The 25,408-nt window shown below is 48.6% G+C and overlaps 1 protein-coding gene across 2 annotated transcripts in view; it reads right to left on the bottom strand.

Annotated features, from left to right (window-relative positions):
* The window catches only part of LGR6 (leucine rich repeat containing G protein-coupled receptor 6), a 216,770-nt gene that overhangs the window by 124,293 nt on the left and 67,069 nt on the right, over positions 1-25,408 (bottom strand). For both annotated transcript variants that reach the window (XM_039533142.1, XM_039533140.1), the window contains exon 2: positions 17,892-17,963. In XM_039533142.1, coding sequence (XP_039389076.1) covers positions 17,892-17,963 — 72 coding nt within the window. The remainder of the gene's footprint in view (positions 1-17,891; positions 17,964-25,408) is intronic.

Genomic DNA, 25,408 nt, shown 5'->3' with positions numbered 1-25,408 from the left:
GCTACTAAGGTTCTGGAATGCAAGGCCTGAGGCCAGGTCTATACTAAAAAGTCAAACCAGCTACATCGCTCAGAGGTGTGAAAAATCCAGCCCCCTCAGCGATTTAGGTAAGCCAACCTAACCACTGGTGTAGCCAGTGCTAAGCAGACCGAAGAATTCTTCCGTTGACTTAGCCACTGCCTCTTGGGGGAGGTAGATCCAGTACAGAGATGAGAGAACCCCTCCTCTCTCCGGAGTCAGTGGCTACACTGAAGCGCTGCAGTGATGCTGCTGTTGCAGGTAAGTGTAGACATAGCCTGAGTCTGTTCTCACTTCCACAGGTGAGAATCAGGAGTCAAGCCAATGGAGTTACAGGTGTAAATGTGAAGAGAGTCAAGCCAGTTATTTCCCGGCCCTAACTGGTGTTTGCCACTCTTTCCAGTTTAGTATCACCTGCAAATTTCATTCATGTGCCCTTAACTCCCCTCTGCCCTGCTCATTAAACAGTGGGTTTGTCTACACTACCCGCCGGATCGGCAGGCAGTGATCAATCCAGCAGCCGGGGGTGGTGGTGTTGGTCAATTTATCGCATCTAGCATAGACGCAATAACTGACTGCTGAGCGCTCTCCTGTCAACTCTAGTACGCCACCAGAACGAGAGGCACAGGTGGAGTCGACGGGGGAGCATCAGCTGTTGACTTACTGCAGTGAAGACACCACGGTAAGTAGATCTAAGTACGTCAACTTCAGCTACGTTATTCATGTAGCTGAAGTTGCTTATCTTAGATCGACCCCCCGCAATAGTGTAGACAAGCCCAGTGTGTTAAAAAGGCCCATTTCTAACATCGCTGCTCCCTGTGGGCTTGTCTACACTACCGCATTGTCTTCACTGCGGTAAGTTGACAGCTGACGCTCTCCCATTGACTCTGCTTGCGCTTCTTGTTCTGGTGGAGTAGTGGAGTCAATGGGAGAGCATCCAGTGGTTGACGTATCGTGTCTATAGATGCGATAAATCAACCCCCGCTGGATCGATCGCTGCCCGCCAATCAGGTGGGTACTGTAGACAAGCCCTGTGAGCCCTACCAAACACCTCTTCCAGCCCTATGCAGCATTACTTACTCTTGTTCATGGCCTTTCAGCCAGTTCTCAAGCCACAAGAATGTTTATATCCAAGCCAATTTGGATCCATTTGCCAAGTAAGGCCATGTCTACACTACAGAATTAAGTCAACCTAACTTATGTTGGCATATAGCCACTCCAGTAATTACATCGCTTGTGCGTGTCTACATTTTCCTTTGTGCTGGCCGTGCATGGCCTCACCAGGAACACTTGCATTGATTGTACTATCAGGAAGGGGCATTGTGGGAGGGCTTCTGAAAGCCAGTAACAGCTGATATGAGCAATGCAGTGTCTACACCCTGACACTGCATTGACCTTGATGCTACACCGCTTGTGGAGGTGGAGGAGTTAAGTCAGTGTAGTTGGGCAGTGCCACTGGGCGTGAGAGAAATGTAAGTGTAGACACTTCCATATTTAGGTTAATGTAAGCTGCCCTTGTGTCGATATAACTCTGTAGTTTAGACCTGGCTTAAGATTTAATGAGATCTAGCTGCTTTCCTCAACAACCCAATACAGGACATTAAATGTGTTTCCTCCTTTCCCTAATTTTATAATATGTCCAGTTTCTCTAACAAGATTAGCTCTGTCCAAACCCCCAGTGCCGCTGGTGGATCAAGAGGCACTCCCTTTGAATGGACCTTTTTGGAAATGTGCCTGTAGGGCTGGTGGGAAACTGTGTTCCTGTCCTGTGAGAATCGGTAAGATTTTGAAAAATTTTCCCACCCCAAACTTTCCCAGCCTTCCTGTGTTCGTGTAAGCCAGCCCAGGAAGAATGGTGGAATCCATCTTAAACCTGGTGCTTTTCCATATAGAAGGAGGGGTGGGGACCCAGAGAGAAAAAATTCCCACCTGTGCCAAAAGTATACAAGGGGGTGGAACAGAACAAAGGGGGCTGCAGTCATGAGAAATCCCTAGTTACCACCTGAACTGGAGCTAACAAGGTACCAGGGGAAAGGATTGGGCCCAGACTAAGAAGGAGTCTAGTCTGTGAAAGAAGCTTATTGGAACATCTGAGGGTGAGATTTGCCTGTATTCAGTTTCTTAATGTATTAGGGTTTAGACATGCGTGTTTTGTTTCATTTTACTTGGTAGCTTAATTTGTTCTGTCTGTTATTATTTGAAACCACTTAAATCCTACTTTATACTGAATAAAATAGTTTATTAACTAACCCAGAGTCAGTGATTAATACCTGGGAAGCAGACAACTGTGCATCTCTCTCTCTGTGTGTTAGAGAGGGTGGACAATTTATGAGTTTACCTGGTATAAGCTTTATACAGAGTAAAACTGATTTATTTGGGGTGTGGATCCCCCACTGGGAGCTGGGTGCTGGAGACAGGAATACCTGCTGAGTGGTTTTCAGTTAAAGCCTGCAGCTTTGGGGTGTAGTTCAGACCCTGGGTCTGTGTTGCAGAAGAGTAGCATCTCTGGCTCAACAAGGCAGGGTTCTGGACTCCCAAGCTGGTAGGGAAAACTGGCTCAGAGGTAGTTTCAGCACAGCAGGTGACAGTCTCAAGGGAGTCTGTGACCCAACCTGTCACACCGACAATTTCAAAACTTGTTTTTTTCCCCAAATGTTTTTGAAAGATGGGAAGTTTGTCTGACCCTTTCCTGTGAGATGGTTCCATTTTGACAAAATCGGCATTTCCCAACAAGAATATATTTAGTGGGAAAATTCTGGATTAGCATGAAGGGTCTGGTTCCATTTATATTAAGGCCTCTTTCCTCTGCTGTGGGAATTCTCCATGTATCTCAGGGGCTTTTATCACCCTGTGTGCCCTTGCAGTATTGTAAAAGAGGAAGAACTGGGAAGCAGAATCCTTCCCTGGTACCATAAAGGGAACCCGGAGCAGATGTAACTTCTACACTAAAGCCCTTTACACTGCTCTGGCAGTGCAATTTGTATAAAGTAGAATCAGGCCCACAGTCGTTTATATTTGCACCATTGTTGCTCAGAGCCAAATATTCAGTTGCTCAGCACTCCTAACTGGGGCCCAGATTTTTATAAGAGCTCAGCATCCAATGTGCACTCAAATTGCTGAGCACTTGTGAAAATCTGGCCATTTACTGTGGTGATCAATGGGAGCTGAAGTCTTTTGAAAGTCTGGCCTTGACTGTAGGTGCTGAGCTCTTCTGAAAATTCTGGCTACGATGCTTGCCTGAATCTGCGGAGAGCCTGACACAACAGCTTTGAGGGGTTTTAGTGACCCGTGCTTTTCAACATTAGGTTTCAGAGTCAACAGCAGATTGAAAAGTTAAATAATCAATATTGTTAATATCACTGTCGATCATCTAAACAGAAACATCTGGCTAAGGTGATTCTCCACCATTATGGGTCACAGTAAGAGACTAAGAGGCAGTGGCTGTCAAGGGTAACAAAGTTCAAATCCTGTGCAAATCTCAAATGCATTTTATCCCAGGGAAGGGGAAATTCACCCAATCCCTAATGCTTTGGCAAATCCTCCAGATTCACATTTTGCAATTTCCCAAACGGAACAGTGCATTGTGTGTAAAAAAATGCTGTGTGGCACAATGTAAAGTTCTATCAGAGTAAATGAAAGTGAGAAATTCTCTTTTGCACAAAAGGGCAGCAAATGAGCTAGCCACCACCTGAGGCAAACTGAAGCCTATAGGTAAGGAAAATGCACTCCCTAAAATGCTCTGGTTTCAGATTTATTTGAAGCGGCTGCAGAAGTGTCAGTGCTCTCACTATGTCACAGAAATGTCAATGACCATATATGGTTATGCTCAGGGCTGGGTAAAACCTCCTTGAAGCTAGTGGACATAATAGCTGTGCTTCATTCAGGAAGCATTGTAAAAAGCAATTAAGCTCCTTTATGGGACAGTCAGACAAAACACAGGAGCCACCACCCAAAGCACAGGACACATGCAAGGCTGGCTAGAAATCGGAGATGTGGATGGAGGGATTTGAGCAGGCAGATGAATATCAATGTAGGGGGGTGGGTATTGTTTGAGAGAGATGTATGTGCATGTGTGTGAGAAGCACAACATATGCACACTATGGGTACATCTACACTGTCATAAAACACCCACAGATGGCCAGGGTCAGTTGACTAAGGCTCACCCAGCTATAAAATTGCAGTGTAGATGCTTGGGCTGCAGCATGGGCTCTGAGATCTTGCAAGGAGGGAGGGTCCCAGAACCCAGGCTCCTGCACAAGCCAAGACATCTACACTGCAGACCATCTTGGTTCAGTGGAAAAATGAAGGCAGTGTTTAGAAACAAAAGAGCAACATATAACAAATGGAAAGAAGTGGAAATAGAGAGCAAATCAATACAAATTAGAAGTCATGAAGTACAGAAAATTGATAAGGGAAGCTAAAGACATCAGAGAAACCACTATGGCTGGCAGGGCCAGTAAGGACAATAAGGATTTTTTAAAGTATACTAGGAACAAAATAAATCCTAGCAATGGTATTGACACATTGTTAGTTCATAAAATTGTTAGTAATACAGAAGAGGTAGAAGTGTTCAATAAGTATTTCCATTCTGTATTTGGAAGGAATCAGGATAATGTGTTTGTATCATATTAAGGTGATGGAGTACTTTCCAGTACATTAGTAACTGAAGATGATTCTGAACAACATCTGCTAGAGATAAACATTTTTTAAAAATCAGTGGGCCTGGAAAACTTGCCCCCAGGAGTTCTAAAAAATGTTGGCTGAGGCGATCTCATGCCCACTGGTATTAATTTTTAATAATTCTTGAATACCAGGGAAATTGCAGAAGACTGGAACAATGCTAATGTCGTGCCAATATTCAGTAAGGACAAGCAGGATGACCTGGAGAATAGAATGGAAAAGCTGATACAGGATTCAAGTGATAAAATGTAAAAGAATAGGAATAGAAGCAGTGCCAGTCAACAGGGTTTGTGGTAACTGCAGAGATATAATATACTGAGATTTTTATAAGGCATCTGATTTAGTACCACACAACATTTTGATTTAAAAAATGAGCATTGCACAATATCAATGAAGCACACGTTAAATTGGTTATGACCTAGGTAATTGACAGATCTCAAAAAGTAGTTGTCAAGGGGGAATTTTCATCGTTGGGGAGTAGTTTCTAGTGGGGTTCTGCAGAGATCAGTACTGGGTCTGATCCCATTCAGCACTTTTGGCAGTGATCTGGAAGTAAATGTCAAATCGCGGCTGATAAAATTTGCAAATGAAACAATAATTGGCAGAGCAGAAAATGATGAGGACAGGGCAGTCAAACAGAGCGCTCTGGATCACTTGGTAGGCTGGGCCCATTGGCACAAAATGTGTTTTAAATGCAGCCAAATGAAAAGTTATACCTCTAGGAGGAAGGGATGCAGACCAGACCTACGGAATGGGGTGCTGTGTCCTGGAAAGCAGAGATTGAGAAGGATTATGGGGGACAAGCAACTGAACACAAGCGCCTCGTGCGATGCTGTGGCAAAAAGCACGGATGCAATTCTTGGCTGGATAAAAAGGGGACTTTTGAGGAAGGAGGTGATTTTTCCTCTGTAAATGGCATTGGTGAGACCCGTACTAGAACACTGTCCAGTTCTGGTGTCCACATTTTTAAAAGGCTGTTGAAAATTTGAAGAGGGGGCAGAAAAGAGCCAGAAAAGTTATCTGGGGGCTGGAAAAAGTGCCTGACAGGGAGAGACAGAGCTCAGTCTGCTCAGTTTATCAAAAAGAAGTTTGAGATGTGACTTCGTTACAGTGCCTAAGTCTCTTCACGGAGAGAAGATAATAGATACTAAGGGGGGGGGGGGTCTTTGACCTAGAAGATGAAAGCAGAACAAGGGCTGATGGCCAGAAGCTGAAGCCAGGCAAATTTAAATTAGACTCACTAAAAAAAAACAAAAAAAAACCCCCACCAACCACAAACAGGGAGGCTAATGAATCATTGGAACAAGCTATCAAGGAAAGTAGTGGATTCTCCATATCTGGATATCTTCAAATCAAGACTGTATGCCTTTCTGGAAGCTGTTTTAGCCAAGTATTGGGCTCACTACAGCGGGAACAGGGCAAAATGTAATGGCCTGCGATACACAGGAGATGAGACAAGATGCCATGGCCCCCAGGCTCCCCATTCCTGTGCCCTGATAAGTGCCTGTGTATGGAACAGAGTACAGCTATTGAACTTGTTATTCAGGAGATCTGACTAGACAATCACAGTGGTCACTTCTAGCCTTCAAAGCTCAGAATACAATCTATACATCTAAAAAATGTCCCTTAATGCAGCATCGCTACTCACAGAAATCTGAATGTCCAACAAGGCGAGGACTCTAGGCTATACCAATGTCAGGGCCCTGTAATGCAGCGCTGCCAAGGCACAGGCATTTTAATAAAACATGACACAGAGCAGCTCTCCCAGGAATGTCAGTATCCAAAGAGTGCAGTTCCTCTCTGGCACAGAAATAGCAATGCCCCATAACTGAGCATTGCTATGTCAGTGCCCCATCAAGCAATGCCGCAAGGTCAGAGAAATGACAATACACGGGAATGCAGAGCCGCTGCGTCACAGAAACGTGAATGAAACATAACACAGAACCAGTCTCAGATTTTTTTATCCAAATTATGCAAAAGCATTGTAACAGACCGCCGACTCCTGCTGGTCAGTCCAGGAATTAGCTCAATTCCAGCACTCAGAGCACCTCCTGCTGGCCGGTGTTTCTCCTTCCTTAGGCCCATGTCCCTCCCATACCCCAGTGCCCTTTACCTTGGGGTTCTGCCCACAGCAGTACCCCCACACTCTGCATCTCCTCTCCAAGGGGAACCCCCAATCCTCTATACCCACCTTACCTCAGTGGCTACTGCCAGTCATCATCTAGCCCCTTTTCTCTGGGGCAAACTGCAGTCTGTAAGGGCCACTCATCACTGGCAAGGGGGTTGGACCTGCTGCCTTTCTTGGCCCAGCTGTCTCCCTGCAGCCCCAGTACCTCCTTTGGCTTTCAGCAAGGCCTCAGCTGGAGCTCCCCAGCACCTCTTGCCCTTCTGCAGCTCTGCTCTGCGTACCCTGCACTCCCAGGCAGCTAGGTCCTTCCCACTCCAAGGCTAGAGTAAACCTCTGAGCTGTTAACTCACAGCCCTCTTATCAGGGCCAGTTGTGCCCTGATTGAGCTGACCATACCTGTGGCCAGCTACCAAGCCAGCCTCCCTCAGCTGCTCTTAATCCCTTTTCTAATTGGGTCCCAGCCACAGCTCTCTCCAAGGGCTGCTTTTAACCCCTGCTCTCCTGGAGTGGGGCAGCCACCCCACTACAAGCATCGTCGTCATTATAGATTCATAGAAATGTGGGGCAGGAAGGGACCTCTAGAGGTCATCTAGTCCCGCCCCCTGCACTAAAGCAGGATTAGATCCCAGAAACTTCAGTGCCCCCATAATGCAGTGCTGCTATGTCAGAGAGGTGTTAGCAGAGGTGCTGGAACAAGTTGTACGGTGGAGGTGCTGAGAGCCATTGAACCAAACTGTAAACCCTGGACATGATGGAAACCACTTCAAGCCAGGGGGTGCAGCAGCACCCTTAGTTCCAGCACCTATGGGTGTTAGTGACCCAATAGCACCACACTGCTATGTCATTGAAATGTCAAAGTCCCATAAGGAAGTGGTTCTCAACCAGGGCTCCGGGGCCCCCTTGGGGGCCACGAGCAGGTTTTGGGGGGTCCTCTAAGCAGGGCCAGCATTAGACTTGCTGGGACCCAGGGCAGAAAGCCGGAGCCCCATGGTCTGGGGCTGAAGCCCAAGGCCCTGCCACTGGAGGCTGAAGCTGAAGCTTGAGCAACTTAGCTACACGGCACCCCCTGTGCTGTGGGGCCCTGGGCAGTTACCCTGCCCGCTACCTCCTAACACTGGCCCTAGCTTTGATATGCAGAAAAATAGTTGTTCTGGGACAAAGGGGCAGTGGAGTTTTTACAGGATGTTGGAGGGGGGGGAAGGGGAGTCAGAAAGGAAAAAGTTGAGAACATCTGCCATAAGGCAACACCACTATGACACAGAAATCTACATACCCCAAAAATGCAGCAACGGTATACGTGATAGAATGCCCCATAATACACCACCGGGTTGTCCTACAAATAGCAGTGGCCCATAACACGGCACTGCTTAATGCCACGCCAATACCATCACTCAGAAACATCCGTGCCCCATAAGGCAGCATTGCTGTCACTTAAATATCAATGACCCATCACCCGGGACTGCTGGGTCGCAGAACTGTCAGCGCCCACAATAAGAATCAACCCTGTCACACAGAAATGAGAAGGACCTATCCTGCAGTGCTGCTTTTTCACAGAAATGTCAGTGTCCAACAATGCTGCGCTGATACATCTCGGAAACCCCAGCACCCCACAACACAGCTCACACCCACTGCAGTGCCCCCTCGAGCATCACACTGCTGGCTCACAGAAGTATCAAAGACCTATGCACCACTATGTCACAGAAATGTCAGTGTGCCAGGCTGCAGCCCAGCTAAATCGAAGACATGTTAGTGGGTCAAACTATGTCACAGAAAGGTTATTGCCCCTGAATGCAGTGCAGCTGCGTCATAGGAATGCAATGCCCCATAATACAGTATCGCCATGCCACAGAAATGTCAGGCCCCCATAATGCACTGCAACCCAGTAAAGGCAATGGCTCGTAACCTTGGACGGCTGGGTCAGAGATGCGTCAGGGCCCCTGTAGTGGGATGCGCTGACTCAGCAGCCTGTCACTCAACCCCCACCCGTTGCTATGAAGTGAGCGCAGATTGAAAGACAGGCTGTTGGCAGAGGTGACCCATTAACTGAGGGACGATACAGCTGAGGGGCTAATGGGGTGGAAGTGTCTCCGGCTGGCAGGCCTGTATAAGCAAACAGGAAGGAAGTGCTGGGAGGGGGCAGGCAGCCGGAAGGAAGGCAGAAGTTGGCAGGACTGGCTGCTGCTACGACTACCGTACCCTTGCCCAGAAGCAAGCGGAGAAGCTGGCTCTGGATTGTGAATGTAGTTCATAACAAAGCACCATGAAGGTTGAGAAGACCTGGAGCGGTTGTGGGCAGTCACTGAGCTGGAAAGGACCCTCAGGGGACCACCTTATGACAGCCCCATATAATGCAGCCTCCATATAGAATCATAGAAGGCTAGGGTTGGAAGGGACCTCAGAAGGTCATCTAGTCCAACCCCCTGCTCAAAGCAGGGTCAATCCCCAGACAGATTTTTACCCCAGTGCCCTAAATGGCCCCCTCATGGATTGAACTCACAACCCTGCTTTTAGCAGGCCAATGCTCAAACCACTGAGCTATCCCTCCCCCCAGTGTCAGAGTAACTCTCAGTGTCCCCATGGCTAGGTTGACCATATGTCCCAATAAAATCAGGACTGTCCCGATATTTAACCTCTTGTCCCATGTCCCGATCGCACCCCATTTGTCCTGATATTCGGGTAAGGAGGCGAGCGGGAGGGAGGTGCTGATCCCGTGCATGCTCCGGGGCTGGAGCACCCACAGGGAAAAATTGCAGCCAAGCTCCCCCCTCCTCACCTCCTTCTCCCCCCTCCCCCCAGCATGCTGAGTCCCCGCTCCTCCCTCCCTCCAGTGCTTCCCGCCGCCTAACAGCTGTTTGGCGGCACTTAGCACTTTCCAGGAGGGAGAGGGGAGGAGTGGGGATGCGGCACGCTCAGGGGAGGAGGCGGAGAAGAGGCAGGGCAGGAGCGGGGACTTGGGGGAAGGGGGTGGAATGGGGGCAGGGCGAGGGCAATGCAGGGGCAGGAAGTGGCAGGGGGTGGGCGAGCACCCACCTGGCAGAGGGGAAGTCTGCCCCGCAGGGGTGAGTGGCAGGCGGGGCGTGAAGAGGCGAGTGGCGAGCAAGTGAGGAGGTGAGCGGTGGGTGGGGGACTGAGGAGGGATGCAGCAAGCCAGTGGCAGGCTGGGGGATGAAGAAGGGTGCGGTAGGGGGGCCGAGTGGGGAGGGGGCGGGACCTGGGGCAGAGTGGGGGGGAGGAGTGGGGGTGGACTGGGCTGGGCTGATGGCACCCCAATGTATCCCGATATTTTAGTGTGGTGATCTGGTCACCCTACCTATGGCACACAACTGCCCTGTCCCAGAGAGCAGGGCTCTGGCCCCTCCACCCCACTAGCAAGAGAGAGAGATGGGGCGAGATGCTCCACCTTCCCCTGCTGAGATCCCAGAGAGTTGCTGTCCTCTGCAGACACCAGTTGGGGACGCAGGCCCCTAGGCTAGTTGGTGGCTGTGTGGTCACCCACCAGCTTCACAGGCATCCGCCCTTCCCCACCTCCTCCTGTTATTTGTTGCCTGCACTTGTTGCACCTTGTCTGTCTGCATCCTCTTCTGGCTCACGCCCGACGCAGCGGGACCCTGACCCCTGACTGGTGCCCCCTGGTGATACTCCAACCCCTGCACACAAAGCACAACCCTCATGATAATAGACCCTGCTCTGCCAGGAGGAGACCCAGCGGTTGGGAACCGGCCACACATGCCCCAAACTGAGAGGGTGCGAGGCGAACGGCCATGGGGGACACCTATCCACTGCTGTACTCCTTCCTGCTGGCACTGAGCGCGCGTGCCGGGGTTCGAAGCATAGTAACAGAAGCCCTTGCTGGGGAACACATTTCAACATGTTCGTATTCCCAGGCCAGCTTTCAAAATCCCCTTCCTATCGCTTCTGTGCCGATTGCTCTTGTCTTGCTTGGCTCCTGGCTTCAGGCTGCATTAAGTGGGATTTATTAGCAACTTTAATCAGCTGAAAGAAAAGAAAAGAAAAGAAAAGAAAAGAAAAGAAAGATGCTAACCTCCAGGCCCCTATTTCTGGAGACCCCTTTCCCAGAGAACTGGAGCCGTCTTTCTTGGCAGGCAGAACTAGCCAATGCCTGTGTGGGGACTGTACATGTTCCCCACACTTCGTTGCCAGCATTGAACGCAGTTTGATATTTTCCCACTCCACAGCTGGAGGCAGGGCGGGGATGGAGAGAGCAGGCAGCAGGGGGTGCCAAGAATGCAGTTAAATGGCCTGACAGACAGCTGCCAGGGAGCCATCCTGGGAAGGGAGTCCCTAGATACCTTGCTTCTTCAAAGTCAGATGAAGATGAGCATCTGCTCTGCCTGGGAGCCCCCTGGGGCTATATCACTGATTGCATTTGTAACACCTGTCTTCTGAAGAGCCCCGAGTGAAATATTAATGAGTTACAGCTCACAGCACATGTCTGACTATCATTATCTCATTTTACAGGTGGGGAAACTGAGGCACAGAAGGGGAAAGTGACTCGCCCAAGACCACACAGTGAGAGTTAATGGCTGAGCCAGGAACCGAGCTCCTGACTCCCAGTGCTGTGCCGTAACCACAAAGCCATCCTTGATTCCTAGTGATAAATGATCCCTCCGCTGCTGCCAGAGACAATGGGGGAGGTGGGCTAGGCAGCGAAAACCTGACAACCGTCTCTGCACTGCAGCCTAAGGAACGTCAAGGAAACCACACACAGCAGCAGGACTTTGGGTCTCATGCCACAAGGTAGCCTCATGCAAAGTAACCTCACCTACCCTGCTGCAAGCTAATGCACGGAGCATGACACAAGGAAAAGTAGAACACTGCTCTGCAGTGCAGCCTAATGCAGCAGGCACGATGCTATCGAACGCAGCAGAACAACTAACTGTGGCACGTAACCTATCACTTAAATCACCCACTACACCTGATGACTAGAGGATAGCTAATGTCAAGCTGATTTTTTAAAAAAAGCTTCGTGGACAATCCTAGAAATTACAGGCCGGTAAGACTAACTTCAGTACCAGGCAAACTGGTTGAAATGATAGTAAAGGACACAATTATCAGACACAGAGATGAACACGATATGTTGGGGAAGAGTCTGCATAGTGTTTGTAAAGGGAAAACATGCCTTAATCTGTTAGATCTCTTTGAGAGTGTCAACAAACATATGGACAAGGGGGAGCCAGTGGATATAGTGTACTTGGACTTTCAGAAAGCCTTTGACAGGGTCCCTCACCAAAGGCTCTTAAGCAAAGTAAGAAGTCATGGGGTAAGAGGGAAGATCCTCTCATGGGTCAGTAACTGGTTAAAAGAAAGGAAACAAAGGGTAGGAATAAATGGTCAGTTATCACAGAGGAGAGAGGTAAATAGCAGGGACTAGTGCTGTTGAATATATTCATAAATGAGCTGGAAAAGGGGGTGAATAGTGAGGTGGCAAAATGTGCAGATGATACAAAATTACTCAAGATAGTTAAATTCAAAGCTGACTGCGAAGAGCTACAAAGGGATCTCACCAAACTGGGTGACTGGGCAACAAAATGGCAGATGAAATTCAATGTTGATCAACGTAAAATAATGCCCATTGGAAATCAAAATCCCAACTATACATATAAAACGATGGGGTCTCAATTAGCTGTTAACACTCAAGAAAGAGATCTTGGAGTCATTATGGATAGTTCCCTGAAAACATCCACTCAATGTGTGGCAGCAGTCAAAAAAGCGAACAGAATGTTAGGAACCATTAGGAAAGAGATAGATAATAAGACAGAAAATATCATAATGCCACTATATAAATCCATGGTACATCCACACCTTGAGTACTGCATGCAGTTCTGGTCACCCCATCTAAAAAAAAATATTAGAATTTGAAAAGGTGCAGAGAAGGGCAACAAAAAAGCCCCCAAATGTCCTCAGAATGATTAGGGGTATGGAACAGCTTCCACATGACTGGGGCTGTTCATCTTAGTAAAGAGAAGACTAAGGAAGGATATGATAGAGGTATATAAAGTCATGAATGGTGTAGAGAAAGTGAAAGGGAAGGATTATTTACCCGTTCACATAACACAAGAACCCCAGGGGTCACGCAATGAAATTAATAGGCTGCAGGTTTTAAACATGCATAAGGAAGTACTTCCTCACACAACGCACAGTCAACCTGTGGAACTCATTGCCAAGGGATTTTGTGAAGGTCAAAAATATAACTGGGTTCAAAAAAGCTCTAGATAAGTTCACGGAGGATATGTCCATTAATGGCTATTAGCCAAGAGGGGCAGTGATGCACCCCACGGTCTGGGTGTCCCTAAACTTCTGACTGCCAGAAGCTGGGACTGGAGGACAGGGGATGGATCACTTGATAATTGCCCTCTGAAGCACCTGGCGCATGTCCAGTTGGATTGGGATTATGTTATCCAATGTGCAATACTTTGCATTTATCAGCAATGAATTTCAACTGCCATTATGTTGCCCAGTCACCCAGTTTTGTGAGATTCCTTTACAATTCTTCAAAGTCAGCTTTGGACTTAACTATCTTGAGTAATTTTGTATCATCTGCTAACTTTGCCACCTCATTGTTCACCCCCTTTTCCAGATCATATGTGACTATATTGACCAGCACTGGTCCCAGCACAGATCCTTGGGGGACCTCGCTATTTACCTCTCTCCATTGTGAAAACTGACCATAAGTCCTATCCTTTGTTTCCTATCTTTTAACCAGTTACTGGTCCATGAGGGGACCTTCCCTCTTATCACATGTCTGCCTATACAATTGCTGTCAGGTACTCAGGAAAAATCTCTGAAGAGTTCATCAGAGGGAAGGAATGAAGTAGTGCAGAAGATACACTCAGGGATGGATGTTCAGCCCCATTCACAAGGACATCAAATATGCCGAAGAGAAGATCTCTAACTATCCAAAGAAGACGGACAATCTTCAAACAGGACACTCTGGTAAGAAGAGAGGACAGAACGTTCTGCAAGGGACAGAAGGACAACGGAATGGGCTGTGGGAGCAAACTGCAAGATTGGATGGGGTTCTGGGAGGCAAGACTCGATGGTGCTGATGGTGAACTGGTGATGCACCAACATCCTGTTCTGGTATTTCCTAATTCCAGAGTACTGGACTTTGCAACCTTCATATTCTTTTAACATACTTTTTGTCTATTTAATGTCCTAGATTTTTATAAAACCAAACTGAACAAACAGAAATTCCATCGTGTGGCTTCATATTGACACCCACCTGGGTCATCAGCAGGGTTAGAAGCCTCTAGAGCAGTAGTGGGCCACCTGCGGCCCATGGGCCACACACGACCCATCAGGGTAATCTGCTGGCGGGCCGCGAGACAGTTTGTTTACACTGACCATCCACAGACACGGCTACTCACAGCTCCCAATGGCCGCGGTTTGCTGTTCCCAGCCAAAGGGCGCTGCGGGAAGCTAACTGTGCTAATTATTACATTACTACTCTCACTCTCTCTTCTTTTTGCACATGACACATGGAATCAGGTCATGATCACTGTCAGCTAGGCAACCATTAATTGCCTAGCAAGGGGAATACTGAGTAGAAGTGGGAAACCAGTATTACCTTGGGACACAGATTGAAATACTGTATCCAGGTCTGGTCTCCACACTTTAAATAGGATGTTGAAAAACTGGAAAGGGTTCAGGAAAGAGCAGCAAGAAGGAATCAAGGTCTGGAGAACCTGCCTCATAGTAGGAGACTTAAGAAGCTTGAACTTCATAGCTTACCCAAGAGAAGGTTAAGAAGTGACTTCATCCTGGCCTATTGGTGCCTACAAGGGGAAGAAGGGGAAGAGGAAACCTTCTTATGTAGGTTTCCAACATAAGAGGGCTCTTGAATGTAGCTGACAAGGATAGAACATAAACCAGTGGCTGGAAGCTAAACTAGATAAATTCAGACCCGAAATAAGACCCACATTTTGAACAGAGAGGGGAACTGACCACTGTGACAAATTGCCAACAGGTGTGGTGGATTTTCCATCACTTGAAGTCTTTCAATCAAGACTGGGCACCTCTTGCTCAGCTCAACCCGAAGTAATTGGGTTTAATGCAGGAATCCCTAGGTGAGGGTCTCTGGCCTGTGTTATGCTGGAGGTCAGACAAGGTGATCATAATGGTCCCTTTTGCCCTTAGACTCTATGACCACATGGATCTATGTGCCACCTTCTCCAACCCCTTCGCTTTTCTTATTGCCATTTAGTACCTTGGCCAGTAATCACCAGCCCTGGCAGTTAACAAGAGCAGTCCGTTCCAAAATAACCACGAGAAGGATTTGAAAATTATGAGGCTTTGAAAAAATAAATAAAAGATGTTGAGGCTTTGGTCTGTCCTCAGATTGGTTAATCTTTAGGCAATGCTATCTGCTCACCCGTATGTGTGTGTGAGAGAGAGATTCTCTCTAAGCACGCACACAGCCTTCCGCCCAGCTGCTCCCTTTACCCTCCCTTCCTACTGCTCTCCTTCTCCATCCACAAACTCTGCCCTTTACTCGCTGTTCCCAGCCCAGCCTAGAATAGCAGTCTGCAGCCAACCCCTCTGTCCTGTTAGCCGGTAGCAAGTACCCCACGCCTGCCAGCCAGAATACGATGCCTGGTCTTGTGGTGTCTGAGTGCAGCACACAATTCAAAAGCACGAAGGCTCAGAGCAGCAAGGTGTTGTTTTCCCCTGCTTCCTATGAGACAGCGGATCAGTGGCAAGATCAAGGCAAAGCTTACACATGTCTCATCACCATTCCACTGTCTTACACCAACGTTGCTGAATTGGGGCCAGTAAGCTGCCATCACAAGTGTGAACACGTGCTGGGAAGGATGAAAGGCGGTGCAGCTAACAGCCAGCTCTGCCTGCTCTCAGGGAGTGTCACGCAGAGGCGGATTACTGTTTTGTGGAGCCCTGGGCCAGAGCAAGTGGGGGCCCCACCCCACCCCTGCCTGCAGTGCCCCCACGCCCTCCCCACGCTCCTGCCGGAGAGTGGGGTCGGGGCATGGAGGCTTCCCTTGCCCACCTGGTGCTCAAGTCAGGAAGTGGGGTCAGGGCACAGGGACTTCCTGCACTCCCTGGTAGGAGCAGCAGGTGGCCAGGAGGAGCGGAACAAACCCCAGTGCCCCAATCCGACTTCCCAACAGGAGTTCTGGGCAGGCAGCCAGAGCAGGTTGGGGCGCAGGGTGCCCATTTTTCCAAGGATCCCCAGTTGGCCAGGGCCCCGGCCCTGATTAGTGGCTGGTGCCATGTTTGGGGCAGCCTGTCCTGGAGAGATGATCTGGAACTGGAATTTCTGCGCCTCAGGAAATCCTGACATTATGGGGGGAAAATGGCCTTTCTACTCAGACTGAAAAGCCCAAACTAAAAAACATCCTGACATGTTTATTTTGATATTATTATTTATTAGATACATTACAGAAGTGCCTAGACGCCCCAGTCATGGACTAGAACCCCATTGTGCTAGGTGCTGTACGTTATTTATTAGGCGTATTATGGTAGCACCTCGGAGCCCAGTCCTAGACCCGGAACCCAATGTGCTAGGTGCTGTACAGACACAGAAAAAACAACAGCCCCCGCTCCAAGGAAACAACCATCTAAGCCTAAGACAAAAGACAACAGATAGATACACATGGACTGACAGCAGAATACAAGGAAACAATGACACAATACCAGTGAGTGTGATAGGCTGCGACCTAGGAGTCAGTGCATCAGACCAGAACTCCTGGGTTCTAGTCCTCTGTCTACCACTGACTCACTGGGCAAATTAATTCTCTTCTCTGGCTCTCAATTTATCCATAAGCAAAATGGGAATAATCCTACTGCTCCCCCACATGAGATCCTGGGGTGGAAGGAGCTGTGGAAATGCAAAGGATGATAGTGTTGAAATGTTTCATTTCAACTTTTATAGTCTAATTAAATATTAAAAACAACACACATACCATCTAGCTAGAGATACAACATTATATCATCTATAAACCTGATGCAATATTAAAATTAATATTTTAGTATCACATAAAAGCGTTTCCATTTCTGTGGAGCTGCCTTTTTTGACAGTAAACTCTTCTGACATAACTTTTTTCCATCAGCTCTAATATTTGGCCTTCTCCGAGCAGCCACGGCTTCAGGACCAAACCACAGAGGCCTCTTTCATGGTCAAGCGATATAATGCATTATCTTCTCCGGGTGAAATTCAGCCCCAGGCAAAGGGCTGTCCCATTATGCCCTATTTTCAGGGGTTCCATGGAATGTAAGTAGCTCCTAATGCTGGTGCATGGCACTAGGGTAAATGTGAGCCTTTCAGACCAGGCTACCATCTCCAGCCATGCCAGCTGTGTCACTGGCACATGGCCTCATTTTGTTATTTTGCCAGCATCACTGATATTGCGGGTGCACGCGTCGTCAGAGTGCCAGGTTGGGTGGGTGGACGGTAAGAGCTGGGGCGTGTGCACATATTCGTGCTGGTTCTCATCACATACCAAGCATAGGCATAGCCACAGAGAGCACACTGCCATTCATGCTGGTGTATAAAAGGAGCCCACCGCCCTGGGTGCAAAATCAGATTTTTCCTGAATTCCGTGGCCTACTTACACCACCTCCAATGGCAACACGTACACGAGCCTTGTCAAAGTTACACCTTGCTGGCCCACGTCCAGGTCGGTAGGAAATCCCCATATCTCCAGAAGGGGAAACAGCCTGTCCAGCAGTGTGAGCAGTTACTGATTTGGCCTGCTTTGCTCTGGGACAGGATAGCTCTCAAACCTCTGATGCTACTCTCATGTTGATTTTGCATCGATTGCAATGTCTGCTGCCAACTCCTGATTTCCATCGGCGCAGGAGGGGAATGTACCGGCTAGTGCAACTCAGCATGGAATTAATTCATTGCTACGTCAAGCCACTGCATCTGCTGTAGTAACTCTCACCTCCCCTAGGTACATAGGACCTGATTCCCCTCTTGCATATTAGCTCCACTGAGGTCACTTTGGCTCCCTTCCCAAGCCACAGTCCTCTCCACCACATGCCGTCCCGGAACAAGCTATGCTCTGTGCAGTCGCATCATACTTACAGCTCCTCCAGGAAGCGCAGATGATGGAACGTGCTGGGTTGCAGCTCACTAATGTTGTTCATGCTCAGATCACTAAAGGAGAAGAAAGACAGAAGTCTCTGATCAGTTATTTTTGGTGGCTTGCACGGCATAAACGTCTCCCTGCTCTGCTGGCCGGGCTCTGGTGAAGGAGGATACACCCTTGCCAAAGGCATCTCAGCTCTAACATGGCAAGCAGAAATAACCTCCCAGGCTCTGGGGGAAAATATCAGGGCACAAAGCAGGATGAGAGATGTAATCATAGTAATTAATACTATATTCTTCTATAGCATCTTTCATCTGAGCATCTCAAGCATCAGCCGGTTTATGAAGCTTCCCATCAGCCCTGTAAGTGTTATTACCCCATTTCCACTTGGGGAAACTGAGGCACTGAGTGGTTTGGAATATTATTTCTTTAGACCCAGTAGTGTCCTGTTCTGGCCATTATCCACACTGCTCCCTGCTGGGGGATCTTGTCCAGGGCAGCAGCACACACCTGCCCTGCAGAGGTGATACCGAGATGTTGAAGAGGGAATGGGTCTTGGCCTGCTCTGAACTTTTAACAACCAGGCAAAGGGTCATGACGAAGACTGCAGGGCCTGGAATTTGCTCCGAACCTGGAGGCAAAATCCACCTCTTACTTTATACACAGGTTTGGAAGGATCGGCTTGTTATCAGTCAATGTCAGTAAATGTCAATTTCACTGAGCACAAACGATGAAAAAAATATTTCCATCACCAATCAAAATTTACAGAGAAGTAAAGTAAGCAAAATACAACTTGAGGACTAATTAGAGCTTGATTTAATGCAATTTACTTGACATATTTTGACCTGTGATGTTGACAATTCATGCTTTAATGGTTATAAAACCTTAACTTTTTGAATCTCAATGTTTATTGTCATTAAATAATTGTCTGAACAACTTCTGTGAAAATCAGTAAATACTGAAAAGCTGCTTAACTATCAACATTATTTGTTGAAATTATAAACAAATAAAAATAAAAGTTGAATTCTGCCCAGCCTATTTATGCAGATGAAAACTGCTTCAGATTTGGCTTTTCTCTAGTTCTGTGGCTTCTGGCTGAGGCCCCGTTTAGTATCTGTTTACTATCTGACACATTCACTCTCAGGAGACCAGATACTTCATTGGAAGGTGATGGATTTGACTGACTTCCATCTCAAACCTTTATAACATACCAGTCCATCATGTGCTGACCATACAATTAACAGTAACAAAACAGCGTTTGCTATTACATAGAGCAAGAGTAAGTCTGTAGCTAAAACTCTACATCAGGAGCTCCTAGTCACCTAGTCAGGTGGGGCACAATTCTCCCTGGGCAGATGGGCCAATAGAAAGCTGAGACACATGTAAATCCAACATGTAAAATAGGGTGTGAGCTTGACTTATGTGTTGTACAAATTTTACGCATTTCACTCATCGTGTCTAAATACCAGTGATGGGTTCCCTAGAATTCCCTAGACTAGATTAGGCAGACAGGTCTGCCTCTTCCATAATATGAGAATAAAGAGGCACCAAATGAAAACAAATAGCACAATAGAATATCAGGGTTGGAAGGGACCTCAGGAGGTCACCTAGTCCAACCCCCTGCTCAAAGCAGGACCAATCCCCAGACCCCTAAATGGTCCCCTCCAGGATTGAATATACAAGCCTGGGATTAGCAGGCCAATGCTCAAACCACTGAGATATCCCTCCCCACAAAGGCCTCAGAGACAGCTGATACATGTTGTAAACCCCTTCCCCACCCCAGGGATTGAACGAGGGCCCTCAGCATCTCAGGGGCATGCCTAAACCACTACCCCAGAGAAGGCATATCAAATGCAGAAATGGAAATACTCCCGTCCCTCTACCTCTGCCCCCCACACCAGGGCAAAACACAGATGTTTTAGGCCCAGATTTTACTCACTCCATTCCCCAGCAAATCCCACTAAATCAACGAGCCTAAGTAGGGATTTGACCCACTGATGTCAATGGGGATTTATCCCGATGAAGTGGTGCAGAGTCGGCTCACTCCTGCAGTAACTGTCCTGTGACATTCTGCCTTCAGGAAATCAGCATGGGCAATGAGTTAGCAGGAACTGAAGACAGGAACAGGCAGGTATGGTTGTGGCTCCATAAAACTGCACCTGTCCTGGAGGCACTTCCCAGTGCCATTCCATGGAATCGGCTTAGCAGGGCAGCCCATGCCCAGGGTGCAGATGGAATTGTAAAGCTCCAGGATAGTACAGCTGTGAACAGGAGGTAGATGTGCAGCTGTGCTACAGAAGCTAGGCTGGGAAGTTACCAGGGTAGTGTAGGAAAGTTTCCCCCCTCCCCCACAATGCCCCATTGTACAACCAGAGCGGGTCTGTAATCACTGCCATTATAACTGGGGACTTCCAGAGCTAAAAGCAGAAGCTGCTACAGCTTGAACTAAAGAGTCAAGGCTCCCTCACTGGGTGGTAACAGACTCACAGCCCCTGTGGATCTGGGACACTCTCACACATCAAGGGGAGTGGGCATCAGGCACTGGCTGTTAGGGTTGGTCAACAAATTTCCATCTGAACTTTTTTTTGACTAAATACTCCCCCCCCCCATTTTTGGGTGGAAGAAAAAGGGATTTCTCAGAGGAAAAGTGAACATTCTATGGTTTTCAGCCAAAATTTGGTGGGTTTCAGCTGAAAACGATCCAAAACCGAAAAAAAAATTAGCTGAAATTGAAAAATATTTGGTTTTGGGCCCCTGAAAATTTTCAGTTTTTGGATGAAAAGAAAAATTAAATTTTTCTCCTTAATAAAGTTTTCCATTATTTTATACACAGACTCGGTGCTTGTTAAGAGTAGCCAGTGGAGGTCTAGGTGTAGCTTTTCCCCACCGGTGAGGCTCGAGCCTGTGATGTTTTGTAAATTTTAAAAGGAAACCCCTTTTGTTGCCAAAAACACCTGGCGGAAGGGTTACACTTGGACCAATGGATAGGACACTATACTGGTAATCAAGACTGTTGGGTCCTTTTCCCAGCTCTGCCATTGATTTAGGCTACAGTTTTCAAAAGCTGACTCTGTTTTTCGATGGCCATCTTGAGACACTTGAGTTATAAATATTAGAGGAAGAGACTCATGGGGCATTCCTGCTTTTATTTATTATTTGGATTAGAATAGTGTCAAGATTGGGGCCGCATTGTGCTGGGCACTGTACAAACATATAGTGAGAGAGAGCCCCTGCCCTGCTCACAGTTGAAATGGACGAGAGAGGCAAACGGTAAGTGGGGAAACAGAGGCACAGAGCGGTGAAGGGATTTGCCCAAGGTCACATGGTTGTCAGTGGCAGAGTGAGGAATAGGCTCCAGGTCTCCTGAGTCCCATCCTCCAATGCCATCAATGGAGTTACAGCAGAGGTGAATCTGACCTCACTGTTATTTCAGCAGAAGTGCTAGAAACCAGCTCCAATCACCTAGGCACCTGGTGGCAGATACTATGGCCCTCCTGTTCCCTTCCCTGCACTAACTACTGAGCACGAGTCTCTTCACACAGAACCTTAAATAAAGCCTGAAATCATCTCTTTGGCCCCAGCCCAGCTAGTTTGGTTCTAAACAAAAGTGCTGCCAGTTGAGTGACACACATTCCTGGAATTGCCAGATCAATCTCCCATCCAGGAACCCTCCTTCCCCCAAACCCTGCACCTTTGAAGGCAGATCCCATGAGCTTTTGAAATCCCCCGCACGTCCCTCACAGCTGACTCTTGCCAATCCCCAAGAGCTTCACTTACCTTGCCTCGCGTGGTTACGTTGAGTAAGATTTCAAGAAAACAAATTCTAAATATTCACCTTAAGCACTCCCGAAACTTGTATACACAGGAAAACGGAGCCACCGTTCATGGAAGCGTGATTCAGAGAGTCAGGGCTCATAACTCATCTGGCCCCCCAGGGGTAACTTAATATATTTACTCTGATGTCACTCGCCTTTCACAAACAGGCCCCTTCCCTATTAGCTGGCGCAGAAAAGCAGAAGTAAACGAGAGGGTGCTACTCTCCCTCTGACTCCAAGCCTCCCTGCCCCATATACACTGCTAAGATCATGGACAATGGGCTGGACCTGTTCCTACCAGAAAGACATCAAGGTGTTTTAAAGCAGTGACGCCATCAGTAGGACAAAGAGATTTTCTCATTGGCAAGAGTTTCCTCTGCTCTCTAGGATCTCTAACAAAGGATGAATTCCTGTAGCAACTGGAGCACTCTGAATGGCAGAGCCAGAGCCAGGCAGACTCTCTAGGAGTGCGGAACGAGACGCTGAAGGAGTCGGCTATAAAACTGGGCACAGGAGACCAAACCCAAGCCCAGTGTAAGCGCCCACTAGTCCGAATGGGTATTGCACCTGCTTCCACCACAGGTGATTTTGTTGAAAGAAGCTGCAATGTGAGGACCTGCAAATATGGACTTCATGTCCACTGCAGCCACCAAGTCTGTCCTGAGGGCTTCCTAGGAGGCCAGTCACCAGAGAGTCTACAGCCTGATCCTTCATGTGTGCAGCTGAAGCACTTACCACTTCGGCAGGTGTGTTTGCTTCCCCTTGCGAGCCGTGTAAGCAAACACAGGGGCGTGCGTTGTGCTGGGAAAAATCACGTGCCTGTTGCTGAGCCATGGGACCATCTTTTCCTCTAGGGTCATTTCTACAGAACAGGATGGTGAAGAGCCCAGAGCCGTGTCTGAACTACAAACCCAGATCCAAACACCACTCGGAGGAAGCTCGCATGGATCCACACGGGCCCCGCTCTGTAGAATGGGCAGAGCCAACCCCCACGATCCAACCCTGGGGCCTGGGCGTCCCATGGGATGTTTCCTCTCGAGTGCACAGTTTGGCAAAGCTCCAAAGGGCTGGAGGTTGAGCCAGGGCTTGGCCTCGGAGTTCAGCCAAACCTTTGGGGCTGAGAAGGTTTATTGTGGTTCAGGGACAAGGCCTTCAGAGCTGGATGCTCCTGTCTGAGCTGCAAGCAACAGCCCCCACAGATAGGTCAGCATGAGGAGGGGTAAGGGAACTGGGGGAATCCCCTAAGCCCAGCACACCCGTTTCACTGGCCTGTGGAGAACAGCTCAGAGGTCTCAAAGCCTTTCCTTGCACAGAGCTGCAGCACTTTCTCCTGCCCTCCCCCTGTCCTCTGCCACGTCGCCCCTTCCCCGCTCCAGCCCTCGCCTCAGCTCAGCCCCCCATGTGCCTGTTGACTGCCTTCCTCTGAGAACACCCCTTGACTGCCTGTCCTGCCCCCCGTCTTTCTCCTTATCATGAGCATGTTGTTCTGGCTCTGCCCTGCTTCACCCCACTCCTGACCTCACCCCCACCCCCTATGGCTCCTTCTCCCCTGTCCTGCCCTGATTTCCCCACCACTTTAAGCCCCTGTTAGGACTGTCTAGCCTTGTACAGACCATCTAGATCAGTGCTTCGAAAAATCGGGCTGCTGCTTGTTCAGGGAAAGCCCCTGGTGGTCCGGGCCGGTTTATTTACCTGCCGCGTCTGCAGGTTTGGCCGATCGAGGCTCCCACTGGCCAATGGGGGCTGCTCCAGGCCAATGGGGGCTGCAGGAAGGGCGGCCAGCACATCCCTCGACCTGCGCTGCTTCCCACAGCCCTCATTGGCCTGGGACGGCAAACTGCAGCCAATGGGAGCCGCAATCAGCCAAACCTGCGGATGCGGCAGGTAAACAAACTCGACCCCAGTTTGAAAGAGCCCCAACTGGGCAGTCCTGGTGGAAAGACAGCTTTGCAGAGTGCTCCATTGAAAGCCTTATGACAGCTGTGTGGCCAGCACGTCACTCAGGATGGGATGTCGGGGCAGCGGCTGCACGAAGTGGCACATGACCCCTTGGAAACCTGTGTAGTGAAGGCAGCAGACGTGGGAGTGCATCTCGAAGCAGCATTAACTCCTGCGAGGGGCTCTAGCCAGCCCTCCTGGGGGTCCTAGAACCAGGAGAACCAATGACAGGATTCATGAGGTTCGGGGCGTGGGCTTCTCATGGATCACCAGCCTCTGCCCTACACCGCTGCTAGCTACACGAAGCAGGGTGATTAGGGGAAGGGGAAATTGCCCAAGCAGTGGCCATGTGGTCATGGGGCCAGATGCCCTTTCTCTCATGCCGGTGTAAATCAGGAACCCCCCCCCCCGACGTCCATGCAGTTACCCCATTAGAAATCTGCTCTGAGAGGACAGTCAGGCTGCAGGGTCCTGACTGCTTTTAGAGGCGGGTGGTTCCATGCAGCTGCTTGGGAGTGCTTGAAAGGGACGAATTGTCACATCTTTGCTGAAGAGAGGCATCCTCTGTTGTTCTAGCCAGGCCTAACTCCACGACAGGAAGCAGGTGCCCCTCTCCTGTGATTGATTATGGAGCGGTGACAGTTCTGCCAGCAACAACAGCTGTCCTGCTTCGGCTGTGTCAAACACTTTGCAAGTCAGTTCTCTGTCTACGCCACAAGCCAGTGATGTATAGAATCTGCTCAGCAGGCTGAGGTCTCACATGTCCAGCAACCTCTACTGGCTCCTGTCCCTATGTGACTGTACAAAGGGGGTGGGTGCCACATGATCACTTCGAATCCAGCACCCTCTGCTTGTCTGGTTGTTATTTGCTATGCTGGAAGGTTTTAAGGGCTGCCATTAAGTGGCTCTTTGCCCTGCAGATAATCCCATATCTTGTTAACAGTGATGGGTGTGCTAAGCACCCTTCTTTAAGACAAATTGGGAGGAGCAATTAAACTCCCCTGTATGTAGTGATAGCTGGAGACAACAGAAGCCACCACCACCCAACACAACAGGCTGTATTGCCGGGGGCCCAATGAGAAGCTAAATTGTGAGGGCTCCGAGGTTTCTCTGGGATTAGTTGCAAACGCAAGGCTGAGGAGATTGATTGGTTGGAGCTGCGTGCATTAGGCCTGAAAGCCAACAGCCAGCAGCTGTGAAAGCGAGCAGAGACAGAGGGGACTGAAGAGGCAGACTTGGAAATGATAAGCAAGGAAATTGCCTGTTGCTGTTTGTTTTCACTGCGTTCAGGGGAACAGGACTCTGTGTGAAGACAGGATTGCACCCAAGAAGACTTCAGTCCTCTCATCAATTTCTCCTAACAGAAACATCCCAGCAAGGCTCCCAGTATTAGTGAATCACTTGGGCTGAAGGGGCAATGGTATTTTAATAGTGCCAGTTTTTCCAAAGAAATCCAGGCCAGATTTTCAGGTTTGCAGTTCCAGACCTGCCCCAATAGTCTATAAAATCATGACTGGTGTGGAGAAAGTAAATAAGGAAGTGTTATTTACTCCTCATAACACAAGAACTAGGGGTCGCCAAATGCAACTAATAGGCAGCAGGTTACAAACAAACAAAAGGAAGTGTTTCTTCACACAACACACAGTCAACCTGTGGAACTCCTCGCCAGGGGATGTTGTGAAGACAAAGATCATAACAGGGTTCAAAAAAGAACTAGATAAGTTCACAGGGGATAGATCCATCAATGGCTATTAGCCAGG

This window comes from Mauremys reevesii, linkage group 4 (assembly GCF_016161935.1).
Source record: "Mauremys reevesii isolate NIE-2019 linkage group 4, ASM1616193v1, whole genome shotgun sequence".
NCBI classification, from domain to species: domain Eukaryota; kingdom Metazoa; phylum Chordata; order Testudines; family Geoemydidae; genus Mauremys; species Mauremys reevesii.
This window is presented reverse-complemented; position numbering and strand designations above follow the sequence as displayed.